Source organism: Misgurnus anguillicaudatus, chromosome 8 (assembly GCF_027580225.2).
Source record: "Misgurnus anguillicaudatus chromosome 8, ASM2758022v2, whole genome shotgun sequence".
In the NCBI taxonomy this organism is placed as follows: domain Eukaryota; kingdom Metazoa; phylum Chordata; class Actinopteri; order Cypriniformes; family Cobitidae; genus Misgurnus; species Misgurnus anguillicaudatus.
The window spans coordinates 15,866,900-15,886,396 of record NC_073344.2 but is presented as its reverse complement, the minus strand read 5'-3'; the positions used below and the strand labels follow the sequence as shown (position 1 = coordinate 15,886,396).

General features: G+C 36.4%; 1 protein-coding gene across 2 annotated transcripts in view; it reads right to left on the bottom strand.

The window, feature by feature from the left end:
- sema3fa (sema domain, immunoglobulin domain (Ig), short basic domain, secreted, (semaphorin) 3Fa) overlaps positions 1 to 18,331 on the bottom strand; it is an 84,264-nt gene extending 65,933 nt beyond the window's left edge. Inside the window, exon 1 of one of the 2 annotated variants that reach the window (XM_055214037.2) lies at positions 18,179 to 18,331. In XM_055214037.2, the coding sequence (XP_055070012.2) occupies positions 18,179 to 18,299 (121 nt within the window). In that variant the 5' untranslated portion in view covers positions 18,300 to 18,331. The remainder of the gene's footprint in view (positions 1 to 18,178) is intronic. The other variant, XM_055214035.2, reaches the window with a different exon arrangement.
- Between the last annotated feature and the right edge of the window lie 1,166 nt (positions 18,332 to 19,497).

Here is a 19,497-nt window from a genome sequence, read left to right as displayed (position 1 = left end):
CCTTATTAATAATAAAAGTTATTTTCTGTGGCTCTGTACTGTATGACCATTCATCTAATTTATGATTATCTTTTAATACCATGATTGTGCAACCAGATGCTTGGTAATTTATATCAAATTAAATTTCGTTTAAAACAAGGGAGATTTCTTGGGATTTTTATGATGTGCGTTAGAATCAGACGGGACGGTATGGTCTTACTGTACAGTATTCTCTATGTAATAGTAAAAATGTCTGGAGAAACGGATGGATCCTGTGTAGGACATTAGAGAATGGAAAACCACTTATCACTTAATATCAAAGAAAAGTGGGATTGGAGGAAATGACATAATTCCTTTGTAGTTACTTGAGAGATGAAGGTCATGGGAAAGTTGTCCATGTTCAACTTTCCATTTACTGTTGGGAATAAACTATGATGAGTTCCGATTAATTTCATATCATTTCGTTTGAAGGTTTTCCCCACAAAAATAAAATTTTGAAACATTTATGCATTAAGCAGATGCTTTTATCCAAAGTGAGATTTGGTGCATTCAAGCTTTGCATTATTTTAATACATTTTTGTGTTCCCTGGAATCAAACTCATGCTCGTTTGACACCAGTTGCATACAGGAACACATGAATCAATCTTATCATAAAGCCACCAATCTGACACTGTTTACTGTTATGTATGGTCATGATTAAGATTATACATACATTCTTTATGTAGGTTTTACGTCTGATCAATTTTTCTCTTTAAGACAGGCTTGCATATGCACATGTTTGCATAGACATACACAGGTCAGTGCATCTCTTGTGCATACAATGACTGATCAAGCACTCACACCTCCGTCACTGCACACTAGCTGCTACCTTTTGCCTTTGAGATAAGACATTAAATATGCACAGCCTCCTTCGCTTACAACATCCCAGCCTGCTGTTCATTAGCATTTAAATAGGATAAAGATAGTGGTGTTTAGCAGCAAGTCATACGGTATACCTACAGCAAAGCGACGAGGGACTTCAGAGGACTTCTGCATTTTTAGTTTACCCCTCCAAAAGCTGAGAAAAGGATCTGCTGCTGGATTGTAATTGAATTAACTGTTGTTTTCAATTAGTTCGGTAACAGTGTTTTAAACTAGAGGTTCACTGAACATTCATTTGCATATTCATGAGAACAGATTTGGAGTATGAGTCGAAATTTACATTTTAACTAGTTACTTACTGATGTTTCTTGAATGCGTCCTGCGCTATATTGGAGAAAGTTGCAAACAATTGTACCTGTGTGGATTTAAAATATAAGATCTGTGTTCATAGTTTTCAGTTAAAAAACCTTGTTGCACATTTTTTATTTAATGATTTACAATTAATTTTAACTTTCTTGACTAGTGAGGAGTTGCTATGAATTATGAAAATGAAGTTGAAATAACTTAAGCTAAATTATATCAATTCCTCAATAAGGAAGTTGAAATTAATTGTAATTTAAGTTAATTAAACTTAAAAATTAAAAGGTGCATTGTGTAACTTTAAGGAGTATCTCTGGACAGAAGTGGGCGTCATGTTTCTACAGTAGCCCTAAATGGACAAACTGCTCTACAGAGTGTGTTTCGTCCCTACGTTGTCTTAGACGACGACATGTTTGTGCTGTGACGGCTACCTTATGCGTTTTGAAATTGAGGAGTGAGCTGTTGGTTGCAAGTTGCAATCTCACCACTCGATGCCGCTAAAATTCACACTCACCACCTTTAACTGTGGGTTCACACCAGACGCAAGTTTAACGTTTTGCGCGAGTAGATTACATACAAAGTCAATGCAAAGATGTGATCAGGCGCGTCCTTGCGTGGGGTGGTGCGAATGATGCGATATAGGCAGCGTGTTTGCCGCGAAAACATGCGCTATTCGCCTCAAACGCGACTTCTCCCAAGTTAAACATTTTCAACTTGAGCAAAAAATTCACATGATATGTAGTTAAATCCCGCATTTGGTGTGTACGTAGCATAAGTGCAACAATTTTTTTGTGAATGCTGCTGTACAATGTACATTTTGACGCAGAAGAGGCGGCAAGCACGAGTGATTTACATGTTAAGTCAATGCAAAAACGTGAATAGTCATCCTGCGGCACGGTACGCGCAAATGGCGCGGTGATTTCAGCATTGCCGCTGAAAACGCGTAAGTTCGAGAAGAAGTCGCAGAAGCCCCTCCCATGACGCAAATTTCTGCGTGAATGTCTTTAATTACTAGATTTTCACACGTGAATGACGCAAGTAAACTAAAAATGTTCAAGCTTCCAACTACGCGCGAATAGCCCATTTTTGCCACCTCTACCCTGGCTGGTGTGAACGCACAGTTAGGTTTATGAAGAGACGTCCTAACCTTTAACACTTGAGATCTGTGCAGGATTACTTGATCTTTGTTTGCCGTGCATCTTTTATTCCAACTTGATTCGTATGTATTTTATAAGGTGGCTAATTCATATAATTTCGTATGAGGTGAACCATACTAAATATATGATTGTTAGAAAACAACAATAATGATACTCTAACCCCGCCCCTAACGAATTAGCCACATTATAAAAAACATGCAAATTGTCATGTGTTGTTCAATGTGTGAAAAATGAAAATTCTGTCATCATTTACTCACTCTCGTGTTGTACTAAACCTGTATGAGTTTCTTTATTGTGTTGAACACAAAATAAGATATTATGGAATATACTATGGAGGTCAATGGGTACCCTAAATTGTGTACTTACTTACAATCATTTATTCAAAATATCTTCTTTTGTGTTCAACTGAATAAACAAACTCATTTAGGTTCAGAACAACATGACAGCATTTTTATTTGTGGATGAACTATCCCTTTAAGTTTAAACAAAGGTTTATGCATGTTTTTAATTTTCTCCTGTCAAAAGCCGCCGTAGTTTAATCAAATTTGTCTATGGTTTTCATGCTGGTTTTGTGACAGCCTACAATCCGGTTTGTACAGTATATACAGTAACACTGCACCGAGCATCGCAAAATGTTCCTCTTTCCCAGAACTAAATCCATCAGCTTTCCTTTAGCGGTCACATATGGATCCAATCATGGCTGTTACAAACTGAGGTGTCCCACGAATAACAAAAGTGGTTTTCGTTTGCAAAATGGCTTGCCGTCAGAAAAAGCCTTTCTCTTCGCATCCCGTGGCCTGCAGAGTTGTGTAACCATCGTCCTGTCAGTCTCGGCTCTACGAATCCCACCTCAAACGCCTACTCGCCGCCCAGAAAACCACAGACAAACTGTATTCGGATGAGTAACTGAGGAGACATGCTCCAACTCTGAATCGTGTACTGAATATACAAAATCTAATGCTTTGGTGACCAGAGGAAATAGGTTGAAAGCATGAAGGATTCTGAGTGTAGGTGATGGTTTTAAAAAAAATGGTTGCATGGATCATTTTAGGGCATGGAAACAAATGGCCTAACAGTCTTAAAAATAAAGGTGCATGAAAAGTTCTTCACAGCTTTGCCATAGAAGAACCATTGGTTCCTCAAAGAACCATTCAATGAAGGATTAATTAAAGCAGAGGTTCTCAAAGTTGGGTCCGGCTGTGGACACCTGGTTGTCAGCAATCCATAGCCAAGTGGTCCGTGAAATAATTTGCTATAAATTATAAAATTGTGTTGTATTATTAAATAGGGCATCTTTACATAAGGAGACCATATCATATATTTTCTAGGCAGATATGGCTAGGAAGTATACTCCAGGGGCGTAGCCACGAGGGGGCCTGGGTGGGCCTTGGCCCCCTCATTTACATGTCCGGCCCCCTCAGATTTCCAATTGCTTAAAATAAAATAAGGAAATATTTATTTCTTTTTCTGATTGATAGATTGACCAATCAAAATGCTGCGTGGTAAAATGCAGCTATTTTCAAACTTGATTGGATTAGCTCATGTCACACACTGTTGTGCGTAACTTACGCTGTCATCTTCGCATGAGAGTTCATTAATATTCGGTGACAATGTGCCATCTACATCATATATATAGTTGAGCTGCCCCCTCATTTTAGGATAGGACCTCCCAAAAATAAAATTCTGGCTACGCCCCTGGTATACTCTCATTCTGTCGTAATAACTATATTACACAGTGCCCGTTAATAGTCCCCTGCCATTGAAAGTTACTAAGGGGACTATTTTTGGGCGCTGTGTAATATCATCGCACCTCCTGCAGCCATGTTACAGCAGCAAAGTCCTTGATTACTACACCAGAATGAGAATATAGTACCTAGCCATATCTGTCTGAAAATCGCAACTTTTAATTTTCCGTCGGTCTTAGTACATGATGTAACTAAAGAAGAGTCAAGTTTTAAATAGGAAAAATATCAAAACTCTTTGGTTATTTTTTAGCGTGATGCTAATGGTCTAATCAGATTGAATGGACTGTGCTAAGATATGCTAAAAGTGGTGCCTGGAGATCGGCTGAATGGATTCCAAAAAGGTAAAAATCTAATTTTTAACTCTAGGGGAATTGGAAAATGAGCATATTTACAAAAAAGTGGAGTGTGCCTTTAACGCCTAAAAGCAGATTATCTACAGCACATCTACAATATTTATTCGCCTCAAAAAGATTTCAATGCAGGACATTATAGCAAAAGCTAGAAAATATATTACAGATGTTTAATATGTAAGTAGTTAAAGTAAAAACGCCGACATTTATGTTACTCTTGCTGGAATCTCTTATTCACATAAGTGAGATTGACTTTCACACACAGATCCTTGAATTACCAGGCCACATCTGATCATGTTTAAATCCCTCTGGATTACCAACACTTAATCCGCCTTCATGTGGTGGATTTAAGGCTTCAGATATCACAAATGCAATGATATAAAGTGGTTTCGTGTCGCTGTGTACTTCTGAAATAGCTTTGACCAATTGATCCAATTATGCCATTATATAGTTATAACTTATTCAACCCATATGAAGCAGTGATCCATACACGTTAGAGTATAAAATATCCTGCTTTTTCTTTCTGATTTGTGATAAAAAAGTTTTTAATTTGTAAGCCGCTTTGGATAAAAGCATCTGGTAAATAAACAAATGTAAATGTTTAAAGGGGCCATGGCACAAGACTTTTTTAAGATGTCAAATAAATCTTTGGTGTCCCCAGAGCACATGTGTGAAGTTTTAGCTAAAAAACCATATAAATAATTTATTATAACATGTTGAAATTGCCACTTTGTAGGTGTGTCCTTTAAAATGCAAATGAGCTGATGAAGTGCAAACACTGATCACAATGATGGTGGTTTGTTGCAATTGAACCTCAATTGTGCTGTGAATTATTTACGACCTATTTTTTCATGTGCTTGTAGAGAATGGTTTACCAAAACTATGTTACTGGGTTGATCTTTTTCACATTATCTAGGTTGATAGAAGCACTGGGGACCCAATTATAGCACTTAAACATGGAAAAAGTCAGATTTTCATGCCATGGCCCCTTTAAAGAGGTGACACTTATGCATAAAAAAATGCAGCCTAAAGTCTAAGCAACTTGGTTATGCAAGTCATTTCAATCTACTATCTTAAGCTTTGACTTGTGATAAGTTGACATAAGTTATAAAATCAAGTTGAAATTGTTTAACTTAATTTCTTTAGCTAACGTAACATTAAAGTATATGTTGATATGTACGTAATGTTAATGAACAAAAGAAAAACAGGCAATAGAGCACCTCTTGTTTGTTCATTGCGTGCATCACCAAAACATTTTCTTAAAAAAATCCAGATATTTACTCACCACCATGTCATCCGAAATGTTGATGTCTTTCTTTGTTCGATCTAGAAGAAATTATGTTTTTTAAGGGAAACATTCCAGAATTTTTCTCATTTTATTGGACTTTAATGGACCCCAACACTTAACAGTTTTAATGCAGTTTTAAACCACAACTTCTCGTCCTCCTCCGGTCCTGTGACGCGCCACTGCGCCCTCACATAATGCGTCATCATCACGTCAATGATTGTGACAAAAATGACAATCGTTTTGCTAGATAAGACCCTTATGCCTCGTTTGGGATCGTTTAGAGTCCTCTGAAGCTGCGCTGAAACTGCGATTTTAAACTGCATTAAAACTTAAAACTAAGATAAAGCTGTACCTGCAGCTTTTTACAGCATTGCATTAGCAACGCAAATGCCGGGCTCAATCCATTTTTGTCAAATCAACATATATTTTTATGTTATTTAATTAAGTTAAACAATTTCAACTTGATTTTATAAGTTATGTCAACTTTTCACAAGCCAAAGCTTAAAATAATAGGTTGAATTGACTTGCAAAACCAAGTTGTTTTTACTTTTTTTACAGTTCAAGAAACACACATATTAATAAAGAAGAACATATGTGCTTTAATAAAGTCACTTTGGATAAAAACATCTGCAAAATGCATGAATAAAACATTGTAAGATGAAAGAAACATGATAAATGTTGGTAGAGTCGAATAGCAGCCGTGTTTAATAGCCGTCCTGTTTAACATGATGGCTGACATGACAATGTTCACGCATCTGTTTCAGGAATTTCTTACAGAACGCATGTTTTCATTGCACATGTTTTCTCCTTCCCAGATGTCAGCTCTCAGTATGAGTTGAGCTCTCATCTGGTGCATGTGTGTGTGTGGATCTCACCGCGGTTCGGATTAAACACCAGAAAACACAACATGTGGCTCTGATCTTACAGTGATGTCACACTTGCCCTTTTATTAATCCTTCAGGAATGCTTGTGATTGGTTGCAATGTTTTCCACATCTTTAACCTACTTAAGTAACAAAAATCAAGCTTCGATTTACACAGTTATAGACTTATAAAATTAAAAACTCCTATGTCAAAGAAATAGTGATTATCGCTGCAATTTGTCATGTACGGTAGGCTATAAAAGTAAAAAAAATCATGTCATTTACTATTAAAGGGGACATTTCACAATACTTTTTAAAGATGTAAAATAAATCTTTGGTGTTCCCAGAGTACGTTTGTGAAGTTCTAGCTCAAAATACCATATAGATAATTTACTATAGCGTGTTAAAATTGCCACTGCAAAAATGTGCCGTTTTTGGGTGTCCTTTTAAATGCAAATGAGCTGATCTATGCACTAAATGGCAGTGCTGTGGTTGGATACTGCAGTATCCCCTTCTGACATCACAAGGGGAGCCAAATTTCAACGACCTATTTTTTCACAAGCTTGCAGAGAATGGTTTACCAAAACTAAGTTACTGGGTTGATCTTTTTCACATTTTCTATGTTGATAGAAGCACTGGGGACCCAATTATGTCGCCATAAATACCAAAACATGCTTAATCTAGCTTTACCTCATATACAGCGATATACAGTATATATTGCTGAATACTTAACATGGGACAATTAAAACCTCCATACCCGAGAAACGTTCCTGCTACACAAGCCAAAAAGTTTCAGAATTGTAACCTTATCTGACCTTATACTCATTACTCTCAGCGGTACGAGGGTGAAGGTTAACAATGTTGCATTATTAATATTTAGTTACGACGATTTTAAATGAGTTTGCATTTTAAAATAATGTTTAATAAAACAGCTAGCACACAGTCACATGACAACATTAGCATAAAACATATAGGTAGACACTACTGGGGGTGAGAAAGCATACTGAAATTGACATGCTAATTTTCAATCAGACAGATGGGGTAATAATGAGGTTGACTGATGAGCTTTTGACTGATGAAGTGACACACACATACACACACTCAACTGCACATTTTTCATGGATCAGGCCCACAAATATAACAATTCTCACAAATAGTGCTGAATGCAGATACTGTATAAAACATGTCCGTAAAATGTTTAGACAGATGCTTGTCTGTCTGCAGTAACTCCATTTCCACAAATATTTAAACTCACAAACATATACACACAATTACTTCAAGAGGACTGCAGATCAGTGGACACATGCATATGGTCTTTATTTGTGATATTAACCATCATATGGTATGGAGCTCATTAAAATAGGTGTGCAGGTCAGGTTTAGATAGACAGATAGATGTCAATCAAAAATGCCCACCTCCCCCTCATACATTTCTATGCAGTTGAATAAAAAAATGACATGACAAAGATGAAAATCATATTAAAAGTTTTTCTTTTTCACAAAAATTTGTTTTAAATGTTGATCTCACTACTTTGAGTACATGTTGCCGTTTTAGTTTGGTTTTTCAGGTGCTTCTTAAAATGAAAAACTTCCACATTTATCTAAAATGTTTCAAGTATTTCTTTTGCTTTCTAACTTTTGTTCTGAAAGTGAATAAAGCGTGGACGTTTTCTCAAGGTAAAATTGTTTTAACACAATCATATTACTTTTTATAAGTGCTTTACAGGAATGACCTATAAAAAAGTCATCTTATATCTGAACACCAAAGGCTTTACTAAGACTTTAGTTAAAATGATGTGTTGCAAAACAATCTGACAGCAGAAGCTCTTCTTATTTTACAGCTAGAACTTTAATTTACACCTTTAATTTGGCATTAGCTAATGCATGAGGTGCATTAGCGTCATTTCACACATCTGAATCTTCATGCTTGCATAACCTTTCTATTCACACACAGATCTCTCTTTTGTATAATCAAATACCCCATGTAAACTATTATTACATATTTTCCGAGAGCTTATTTTCTGAGCATGAACTGAGACAATATGCGATTATAAAAGAAACGTATAATGATGTAGTATGTTCTGTCACATCCATCTTAAAACCTAATTTTATATTAGTTTTGTAGCTACTTGAGATAGGACCAACTGCAGACGCGCAGAACCCTACTTCATGACAGTCTGAGGCCGGAAGTGGCGGAGTTACAATCTCAGACCGGAGATGGACGGAGAATTATTAAACGTTAAAATCTATTAAAATGCTTTTTCATTCACATCAAATGCTCAAGCTTCATTTTTTAAGATTTGTGTTACATTTATTTTTATTCATTTATGACACATAAAAATTGGATAATAAACTATACATTTAACTAAAAAAAAAACTATTAACAATTGTCTGTAGCAAATAACAATTCTTACGTTTTATATTATTTTACACAAATACAAACATATAAACCAGTGCTTCTCAAATAGTGGGGCGGGACCCCCAGGGGGGGCTCGAAGCGACACCAAGGGGGGCGCGCGAGACCCCGGGGAAAACACTTTTTCAGGAAGTGATTTTTTTTTGCACTGTCACATAAAGACATTACACTACAAACACGCTGATAAGCCGCTTGAGTTTTTATTATTATTTATTGATTGTTTAATTTAATTTTTCAGTTTTAAATGGTCAAAAAATATTATACTTTAAATAATGATTGTTTTTTTAGGCAAATTGATGCATTTTAAGTCTTTTCTGTTACAGACTAAAAAACAATGTTAATAAAGTTATTCTTTGTTGTAAGTTGATTGATATTTCTATTTTTGTGTTTTCTTTAATGTTAATAAGGATACAATGTTTTGCAGATGTGTCATTTTATAGACAAATTATACTATTTACAGTCGCGGCGGAGAGTTGGGGGGCGCGAAATGTTTACTTCTTCCTAGGGGGGGCGTGACAGAAAATAATTGAGAAGCACTGATATAAACAGACATAACTTACATACATACGTGTGTGTATTTATAAAATAATTCATCTCATAAGGCAAAAAGTGCCTCAGTCATTCTGAAATCGCACTATAAAATTATAAATAATATACAGTTGCATCTCAAATATCGTAAATATATCTTTTTAAATTAAATCTTTTTAATACATTTCTTAAAACAAGCACAACACGCACTCTGATCTCACGGTACTTTGATGTCCAGTGAATCGCTATGTGCAAGCCCTGCATTTTTATCGACGTGGGTCTTGAACACAGTCCATGCTCTTGATATAATGGGTATGATTTTCAAACAAAGTTAGCCTCCGTAAGGAGCATAAAAGACAGAAAACCCGCATGCCTGCATAATCATATCACCGTATTATTTACAACGACACAGAACAGCGGAATGCCTTATAAGGCCAACTTCCGGCCTCAGACTGTCAGTCTGGGACTGTCAGTCTCAGACTGTCATGACGTATGTTTCTGCGCTTCTGCAGTTGGTTAGTATTGAGCTACTTTGGAGGTCTGTGCTAGCGCTATTCATACAGCAAAAAATAAATTTCTCTGAGCAAAAATATATTTTAAATATATCACTGAAAAAAATTATTTATTGAATTGAATCATTTTTATAAGGTAAGTGGTTGCAATCAATTTATTTAAGCTACATTTAAACAAAAGTTTTATATTTTATTTTACTTTACTAATCTTTTTGTTTTAAATGTATCTTAAATAAATTGATTGCAACCGCTTACCTTAAAAATTGATTAAATTCAATGAATCTTTTTTTTTCAGTGTAAATACATTTTGTAAAAAGTAATGCTCAATTGAATATATTTTTGAATTTGGAAATATATTTAGTTTTAGCTACACATATATTTCAAAATGTAGCCTGTTTCAAGGGCAAGCAAATACACTTCTAATTTTACATCATATGGAAAAAATGTATTCTTTGCCAAAATATATTTTAAAAATATGCTACAAGTTAATGTTATAAAGTATATTTGTGAAGTTGAACATTTATTTAATTTTCACCTTTTTAAAACTGTTATGTTTACAGGTTCGTAACAAAGTTTTTCTTCCAATGCGACATTTATATATTTCCTTGATTTTAAAAACTGTATATGGAGGGCCAAATATATTTTTTAACACTTTAAAATGTAACAATTTCAAAATATAAAAATGGCCAAAAAATAAGTCTGTAAAAAATATATTTTTGTAAACATAGTCCAAATTATATTTCAGAATTTTTTGGTATATTTTTGAAATATAATTAAAAATATATATTTTTCTGTATATAGTCCTCTGTGCATGTATGTGTATGCTGTTTGCATGTGTATATCTGTGTCAAGCGTGATACTCCTGCTCCTGGAAAATTTTATGATGTCAGTACTAAATGGCAGTGGCGGCCGGTGACTTCTTTTTTCGAGGGCATAAGTATGTAGCCTGTTATGTGTGTGGTTCGTAATTTCAAAATATGTGTTCTGCATAAAAGTCTTGCATGACTTACAATAACTTCAATTCAAGGGCAATCTTGTCATCCTTTTTTACCTTTTCTAAGCACATATATGACAGTTTTCAGTGTGTGATACTTTTGTGTTGACTCTTCAGCCATGAATTGCTATAAGGTGCTTGTTGTCTGGCAGGATTTTCACTTATAATGAGAAACATACTCCAACACTATTCATCTAGCCATTTAGCTATCCTGAAAAAGGCTTAAAGGTGCAGTGTGTAAATTTTAGCGGCATCCAGTGGTGAGGTTGCGAATTGCAATCAACAGCTCAGTCCACTGCTCACCCCTCGCTATTGAAACGAATAGAGAAGCTATGGTAGCCACTAGAGCTGAAGATCTTTGCCTGAACCCGACGGGACCCGTCGGGACCCGACGGGCTCGGGCGGGTTCGGGCTTCATTTCTAACATTTTACACGGGCTCGGGCCGGGCTCGGGCTTGCGCTCCGGCTTTGTGAGGTAAATGAGCGGTCAAGTTCAATGCTGCTGGATCAGTAGCGCAGGACCGCGGCGCGCTGAATTCATTTACAGTGGTTTTAATGATTTTCCTCATCAAAAACATGTAGCCTAATCTTGGTGAGTAGGTTTTTCAATGTATAACTAAATGTGAATCGAGTCTTAAATACATAATTTAGACAGAGGATATAGACTAATGTTGGCAGTAATAGAGAGAAGTGCCGATGCAAATCCCGCGGAGCCTTTCTCTTAATTTCGTTATTGCGAAATTCCCATCTTAATTCAGAATGTATTATCTTAATTTAATTCGTTAAGAAATAATAATTTTATTGGCATATTTATAGTGTATTGCATAAGCCTATTTAGAATGAGATGTTACAATGTTACAGATGACTTATTTTATTTCTTTGTTTCAACTTCCAAGTGGCGTGTAGATTATTAGTCATGAATAAATAATGTTAAAACCTGTGTAAATTTCTCATTCTTGACAAAAGCTGTGTGTGTGCGCACTTTTAAATAATGTCGGGCTGTAAACGGGTTCGGGCTTTTAAAAAGCTGTCAATCTAAATGTACGTTCGGGTTCGGGCTGCATTCTGTCGGGCTCCGGACATTTCGGGCTTAACTTTTAAGGCCCGATTACAGCTCTAGTAGCCACCACCGAAAAAACATGTAATTGACAGAGACAAATTGTCCGTTGTATGTAGATAAAAATCTGTGTATGTAGATAAAAATGTCTCATTCTAAGGTAATATAAACATATTAGTTCATTATAAAAAGGTCTTTATACACCCCTGATAATATAGTTTTGTATATTATTTTGCATTTCTGTCAAGAGATCCTTCTAAAAATTACACACTGCACCTTTAAAACCCCTAAAAACGGACACTAATTGTACCTGCTATGTTGATTGTATCTTAAAAGGGTTTACATCATTCTAATCACATGAATCGCAGCTTTCCAAAGATATTTGATGTTTAGCTTTTTGATTTTGAGTTGTATGTCATGAAGTTTTCTGTCAAAAAATGCAATGTTCCTCCCCAACTTTAAGGGGCTAGACTACTATCTGGATATGTGATGCTTGTAGTATTTTTTGTTTGACACCCCCAGCTCACTCTTATTTTGAAGAGGGTAACTTTTTCAGCATCACCTTCTGTGTTTAATGTAAAAAGCATATGGTTGTGAAATGCCACGAGATGTCTAAATAATGACCAAACTTATTTTTGATAAGCTAGCCTATTTCTTTAAGGCCCATATCTTCAACATAAAAATGAGTCGCTCATAAAAAATAAAAGCAGAATCTATGTCTGTATCTCTCTTTCTTTCCCTGTCAGTCAATAGTTGGTGTTCCTCTAATCAGCTGTCATCAGTGTAAATGTGAGCTGACTGTTTTTGGCCACTGCGGACATCAGGCAGCTCTCTGCTGTCAGCTCCCATTAGCCCTCACTATCGTCATCGAAGACTTCTGCCCCATTAGCAGCATGGCAATATTCATTATACATACCACAGCCTAAAAAGGTGTTATGAAACATTCCTTTGGCCGGAACTATAGCCATCTGACCATTTGGAGGTTGGAGGTTTGAGAACTAAAGCATAAATGGGGGACCCTTTCCTTTTATAACATATTCATACAACAAACAATAAGGTCAAATTTTAGAGCAAATATGTACTTTTTTTATATTGGGGGAAAATGTGATGTGCAACTTTAAATTAAAATAACTAATTTTTTTCGGTCTAGAACAGTGGTTCCCAAACTGGGGGACGTGGCCACCAGAGGGGCTAAGAGATGGTGACAGGGAGCCCCAGTTTTATGCCATTTTATAAAATACATGAATGTATTAAAAATTCTGTGTAATTAAACCTCAAAAACAAAAGGCTAATATCCAACAGCAATACGTTGTATATGTTTTGTTTAAAGCTGCTGTCGGCAACTCTGGAGGATTGAGCAGTTTCCAAATGTTTACAATTTCATGTCCCTCCCCCACTACCACCAAGTAACATCCCCTCGAGCTCGTTCTCGTCAGTGTGTGTGCAGTGCACCAGTATTATTGTGAACGCATACTTAGCAAGAATACTTACTTACATAACACTCTGAAATTCAATCAATGGTTTTTAAAGCACAATTATCTGTTGAGATGAAATGTGACAAGCTCTGCATCCAGCTTGAACCCTTTAAAATATCGTAGATTCCTCCACCTTTCAAATGCTGGTCCGATATTGATCCTAGTTTTATTACGGTCACGGTCGCTTTCTATCTTTGTTTCCTTCTTTTGATTTGTTGTTTTCCTAGCTCTGGTTGTTAACCGAGGAATCAGAAGTTTGTTAGTGAATGTTCTCTCCGCCATTACGCTGCATTCAAACAAAACACCTATGAACTTCAGGCGGATGCACGTGATATTGTAACGCGCGCGAGGGGGAGGAGGGGATCTGTGCCGCATGCAGGTACTGTGATTGACAGGCGGATTTTGCACTGCCCTGCGCTAATTGAACCAAATGAACCGGCCTGCACTGATTGGACCAAGTAAACCGGGAGCGTTGGATTTTTTGCAAAACAAATCACAGGCTCTAGCTGGAGCTAGAAGCGCAGGTTTTTTTTCTTAAACAGTCAAATTTATGTTGTTCTATCAGAGCAAAGTGTTGGTTTCAGTGAATATGATAAAAAAATATGATCAAATAAGTTGTCGACCGCAGCTTTAATAATAATGTTATGTTTTACAATGTTTTATGTTATAGATTTTCTTTGGGGGAAAGGTAGGTGCACGCCGAAAAAGTTTGAGATTGGTGGCCTAGAAGCCTAAGATTAGACTTCTAGATCCGTGATTTTTAAACTTTTTCCAATTGGACTCTTTTTTTAAAAAAAAAAAAAAGTTTATCAATTAAGTATCTGGGGTTGTTTATTTTAAATTAAATTAAATAATAAAGTAAATTAAAGAATATATAATAATACTTTTTCATTTCCAAAATGCTAAAAAACGAACAGTTATAATTAGTTTTGATTCAAATTTCAAGGTAGAATCAACAAAAATGTAGTTTTTGTCACACTTTCAGTGGTTTTACCAACAGAGGCCACTAGGTGTCATTGGTTTGCTGCATACTCTTGTCACAAATTAATACATTACTGTCACTGAATTATCATTACTGCAAAACGGTTTTGAAATATACATTCTTAAAACTATCCAAGGAAATTACTTTCACTACATCATTCTTTCAGCAAAATGGTGATGAAACATGAAAAAACACTCTTATCGACGATATAGTTTCTCAAGATTATTTTAATTTTAGTGTAAGCTATAATCATTTAATTTTTACGTTAAATTGTTTAATTGTTACGTTTAAAATTTGGGCACACCTGTGGCAGTAAAGGGCTTACATTTTAATTGAATTTGCAGTACAAGTGGGTTAAAATTTTGAAAGTTGCTTATAAAACAACAATGCTTATAAAATTGCTTATAAGTTGCTTTTATTACCTTGATATGTGAAGTGTGTACCTTGACTTGTAAAGTGAAATTTCACTTAAACAAAATGTAAAATAGTAAGTTAGACTTTAAAATTCGATTATTCGCAAAGGTTCCCAAAAAGCAGCTCCAACCTTTTTTTTTGCATTTTATTTAAATGTCTGTTACGTGATAAATAAAGCAAATATAAACACATTAAATGTATTTAATGGAACTGGTTGTACTTATATTAATAACAGTAAACAAATTCAAATGGCATTATATTTTGGTCACAATTTGATTTAGATTTTCCCCATTTCACATTCGATTGACTATACAATAATTAATGCAGGAAGCATGTCTACAAACTCTTATTAGACTAGTTAAGTACTGTATTAGGGGCCAGTCACACCAAAAGCGCTTTAAACGCTTGCAAACGCAAGGCGCGACGCACTGCCTTTTTTAAAAAAGAGCAGTGCGGCGCGGCTTTTCATATTGCTAAGCAACCACCGCCTCAGCTGTCTTGTCAATCAAATATTGAAGCGTGAGCGCTTTTTTGCTGTTAACTGTCATATTAGCAGAAACTTTAAAAAGAGGACGCTTGCTCTGACCTTGTTTGAGGGTGAGAGATGCACAAACACGCAGGAGAGAGTGAGCGAGTGGAGTCTTCAAAGCAACTGTAAACTTCCCTCACCACAACGTAAGGCCCACCTCTCCCCTCATTCGATTGGACAATGGAAGACGCGAATGACGTCAGGCGCTTCTCCGCTCTCAGCGCTCCTTCAAAAACGCGTGCGCGGCAGGCGGCAGAAAACCGCAAGGCGCTCGGCGCGCATAAACAGCGCGCAAACGCGCCCTGCCCATAGAATATCATTCAAAAAAGGCGCCTGCAACTGCCATAAACGCTTTTGGTGTGACTGAGCCCTTAGACTGTAACTAACAATGCATTCATGTTGTACTAGTCTATGTCGTGTTCAGCATAGGACTGCTTTGTCATGTCTTTACTGTATGAAAAAAACTCTGAAAGATGGATGTAATTTAGGGGATACCTGCCAACCTTCCTCCAGGTTTCTATGGGCACATATTTATTTTGGGCCTTTTATCAGTGTGTTATGTCTCACCACTATGGGAACTACAGAAACAACTGACAAAAATGATCAATAGCTAGCTAAGCTCACCCACCTTAAAAATCAACCAATTAACAGGCAACCTCTAACCTGAACCATCTGTGTCTATGATTCAAACCTGGGATCAATGGTGTGCTTTTTTCTTGTGGCATAATCAGTTAAGGTACGCTGACAACAACATCACCTAACCATTAGATGTTGCATGCGTATGCATTACTTAATCAAGCAGAATTAAATAGCTGGGAATACAAGCGCTCGTAACACAGGCGCAATTATCACCCAATTGCTGCTATTTTAGCTCACGTTAGACTTTAATTGAGATTTTCAGACTTGACATTTCGTTGACTGGAGGAGGAAGGTTGATTGCTCCCCGGCGGAAAACTACAACCCTTCCCCCTGCTGTCATGATGAAGCCACGACCACCTCATCAGCCCTGGCACCCCGATCCTCACTATGGGGAAAACACAAGGGGATTGATGGTGATGGTGTGGGGGGGTGGGGTTTTTGGCTTAATATCTGAAGGGCTTTGCATGGGACCAAGCAGCAGAGGGGGGCCCGTTCAATATTAATGCGGCAGCAGACGGTTTCAACCTGTGAGACGGCTGACAGGTTTGTGCCTATGGCTCATATTGAACATGTGTGCACCTGCATGTGTTAATGCCCATGACCCTATTGGGACCAGTTAACACGATTCAACTCGCATCAGCAAAAAAAACATTCTGTGCATATAGGTGCATTACAGCAGCGTGTGCAAAATTACTTTGGATGGTTAGACAATGTAATCGGCGGAGTTGATTTCACTGGACACCCACTTTGGTCTTAAGGGTAATTCCCAAACTTTGATTTACTGTAGCTCACTTGGTTGCAGAAGCAGCTTAAATGTTGTGGGTTCGATTCCAAGGTAACGCACATACTGGATAAAAGCATTTATGAGATGCATTAAAGGTGCAGTGTGTAAATTTCAGCAGCATCCAGTGGTGAGGTTGCGAATTGCAACAAATGGCTCAGTCCACTGCTCACCCCTTGCTTTTGAAATGCATAGAAAAGCTACGATAGCCAACACCTGAAAAACATGTCATCGTTGGAGACAACTTAGTAAAAAAGTTTGTCCATTAAGGGCTTCTGTAGAAACATGGTGACACAAAATGGCGACATCCACTGTATATAAAAATGTCTCATTCTAAGGTAATAAAAACATAATGGTTCATTATGTAAGGTCTTTTTATACCCCTGATAATATAGTTCTGTATATTATTTTGCATTTCTGTCAAGAGATCCTTCAGTCCTTACACTGAAAAAAAATATTCATTGAATTTAATCAATTTTTTTAGGGTAAGTGGTTCCAATCAATTTATTTAAGCTACATTTAAACAAAAAAGATTAGTAAAGTAAAATAAAATATACAACTTTTGTTTAAATGTAGCTTAAATAAATTGATTGCAACCACTTACCTTAAAAATTATATTATATAAAAATGAATAATTTTTTTCAATGTACACACTGCAACTTTAATATAATGCAATTTAAGTTCAATCGTATCTTTTTACGTGCAAAACCGTATTTTATTAGAGATGCTTATTTTGGTTTGTTTTCAACAGCTGCTACTGATCTTTTAAAAAAATGTGTGATTTCTCATCTTCGGGTGAGCTTTGACCTCTGCTGACCCACATTTATGAGATCCCGGTGTCACATTATTGGTCGGTTCTGCTTTCAGACTAGAACCAGCCAAACACTACAGACCACACAGACACAAAAGCTGTTATCAATACGCAGCACAGCTTGCCCACTTTTTGAAATATTTCCAATACTAAGTGCTTTCATAGTTTTAATGTGTTTACCTTCCACAGATGTGCTCAGTAAACAGCAAGGACAAACATGTTTTTCTTTTTATTAAATGGCAAGTTTTTTTAGTTTGCAAAGTGTTTTTTATTCATTTTCTACACCCCACCGCTTATCTGCCGTACATAGTATTCTCATGGAGCTATCATTGCTATAGATATAACCGCGAATACATGAATGAGATCTTCTCTTGTACTCAAAAAGAGTAGGACTCAAGATGAAGATGGATGGAGATATGAAGAAAAGGGCAGGTCTCACCTGTCTGTGATGAATTATTCAGTGCGACAGCCAAGAGTAAGTGCTCTGGTAAAGGAAACGCTTCAGGCTCGCTTAAGGTGACGTCCAACATGTTCCATCTGTGATAATCTGTCACAGACATTGGGAGAATGAGCACTTGCACAATTAACACACACACACACACACAATCGCACACGCACAAAGAAGTACACATGTACAAACACACTCTCTCTCTCACTCTCTAAGCAGCATCTCTGAGAATTGTGTTACCATAGAGACGGAGGGATGAGCATTTTAATGAATAGAGTATGTCGGTTGAAAAGTAAATACTGGTTAATGGGACCCATTCAAGACATCAGTTCCAAAAGACTAATGCTTTAAAAATTAAGCCCATCAGAGATGGATTTAAGCTTTTTTACATATAAATCTAGTAGACTTCAAGCAATAAGTGATTTGTCTATTTTTAAATAGAAATTGTATGCATTGTTCATTTTTTTAAATCCTGGATCTCTACATAAAGTAGTAAGCTACACTAATTTTCCAAAAATTAGGGATATTCTTCCATGCACTCTCAGAAAAAAAGCTGTAACTGGAACGGTATACCCTATTTAAATGTCCTAAAATGCAATATTGAGGTACATATATATAAATATGCACTCTTTAGGTAGAAAAGGTCTACACTGGCAAGTAAAATGCCGCATGAAGTTAGCAACTTGGTTTTGCAAGTCAATTCAACCTACTATTTTAAGTTTTGACTTGATAAGTTGACATAACTTATAAAAACAAGTTGAAATTGTTGAACTTAATATGTTAAAGTAACATAAAAATATATGTTGATTTGACAAAAATGCTGCATTTCTTTACGGTGTACCTTTTGAAAGTACAGCGTCCCAGTGACAGCTTCTCTACAGCTTTTGGGACACAATAAAATATTTTTTATGAATACTATAAGTGGCACTTTTGCAATAAAATAAAAAAAAGATGAGGACTAGGTCGAATTATAGTTCTGCATCGGACCTACAACGTAGCCTTTATGTCGTATAAGCCTACACAGTCTCACCCCATGGCGTCAATATTTGACAACACTTGACCATGCGTCATTTTTTGACGAACTGGGGACTTCAATACTATTACGTCTGTTGCATTCTCTTTTCCTATTTTCTTACCATTTTAGCGTCGGTTTAGGGTTAGATTACGCAAAATTAAACAGTGTACGCGAAATTAAACAGTTGTCACCTGGCGTTGGGGTTAGAGTTAGGTAGGCGAAATTAAACAGTTGTCACCTGGCGTTGGGGTTAGAGTTAGGTTTGGGTAGGGATGTCATTATGTAAATCTAACCC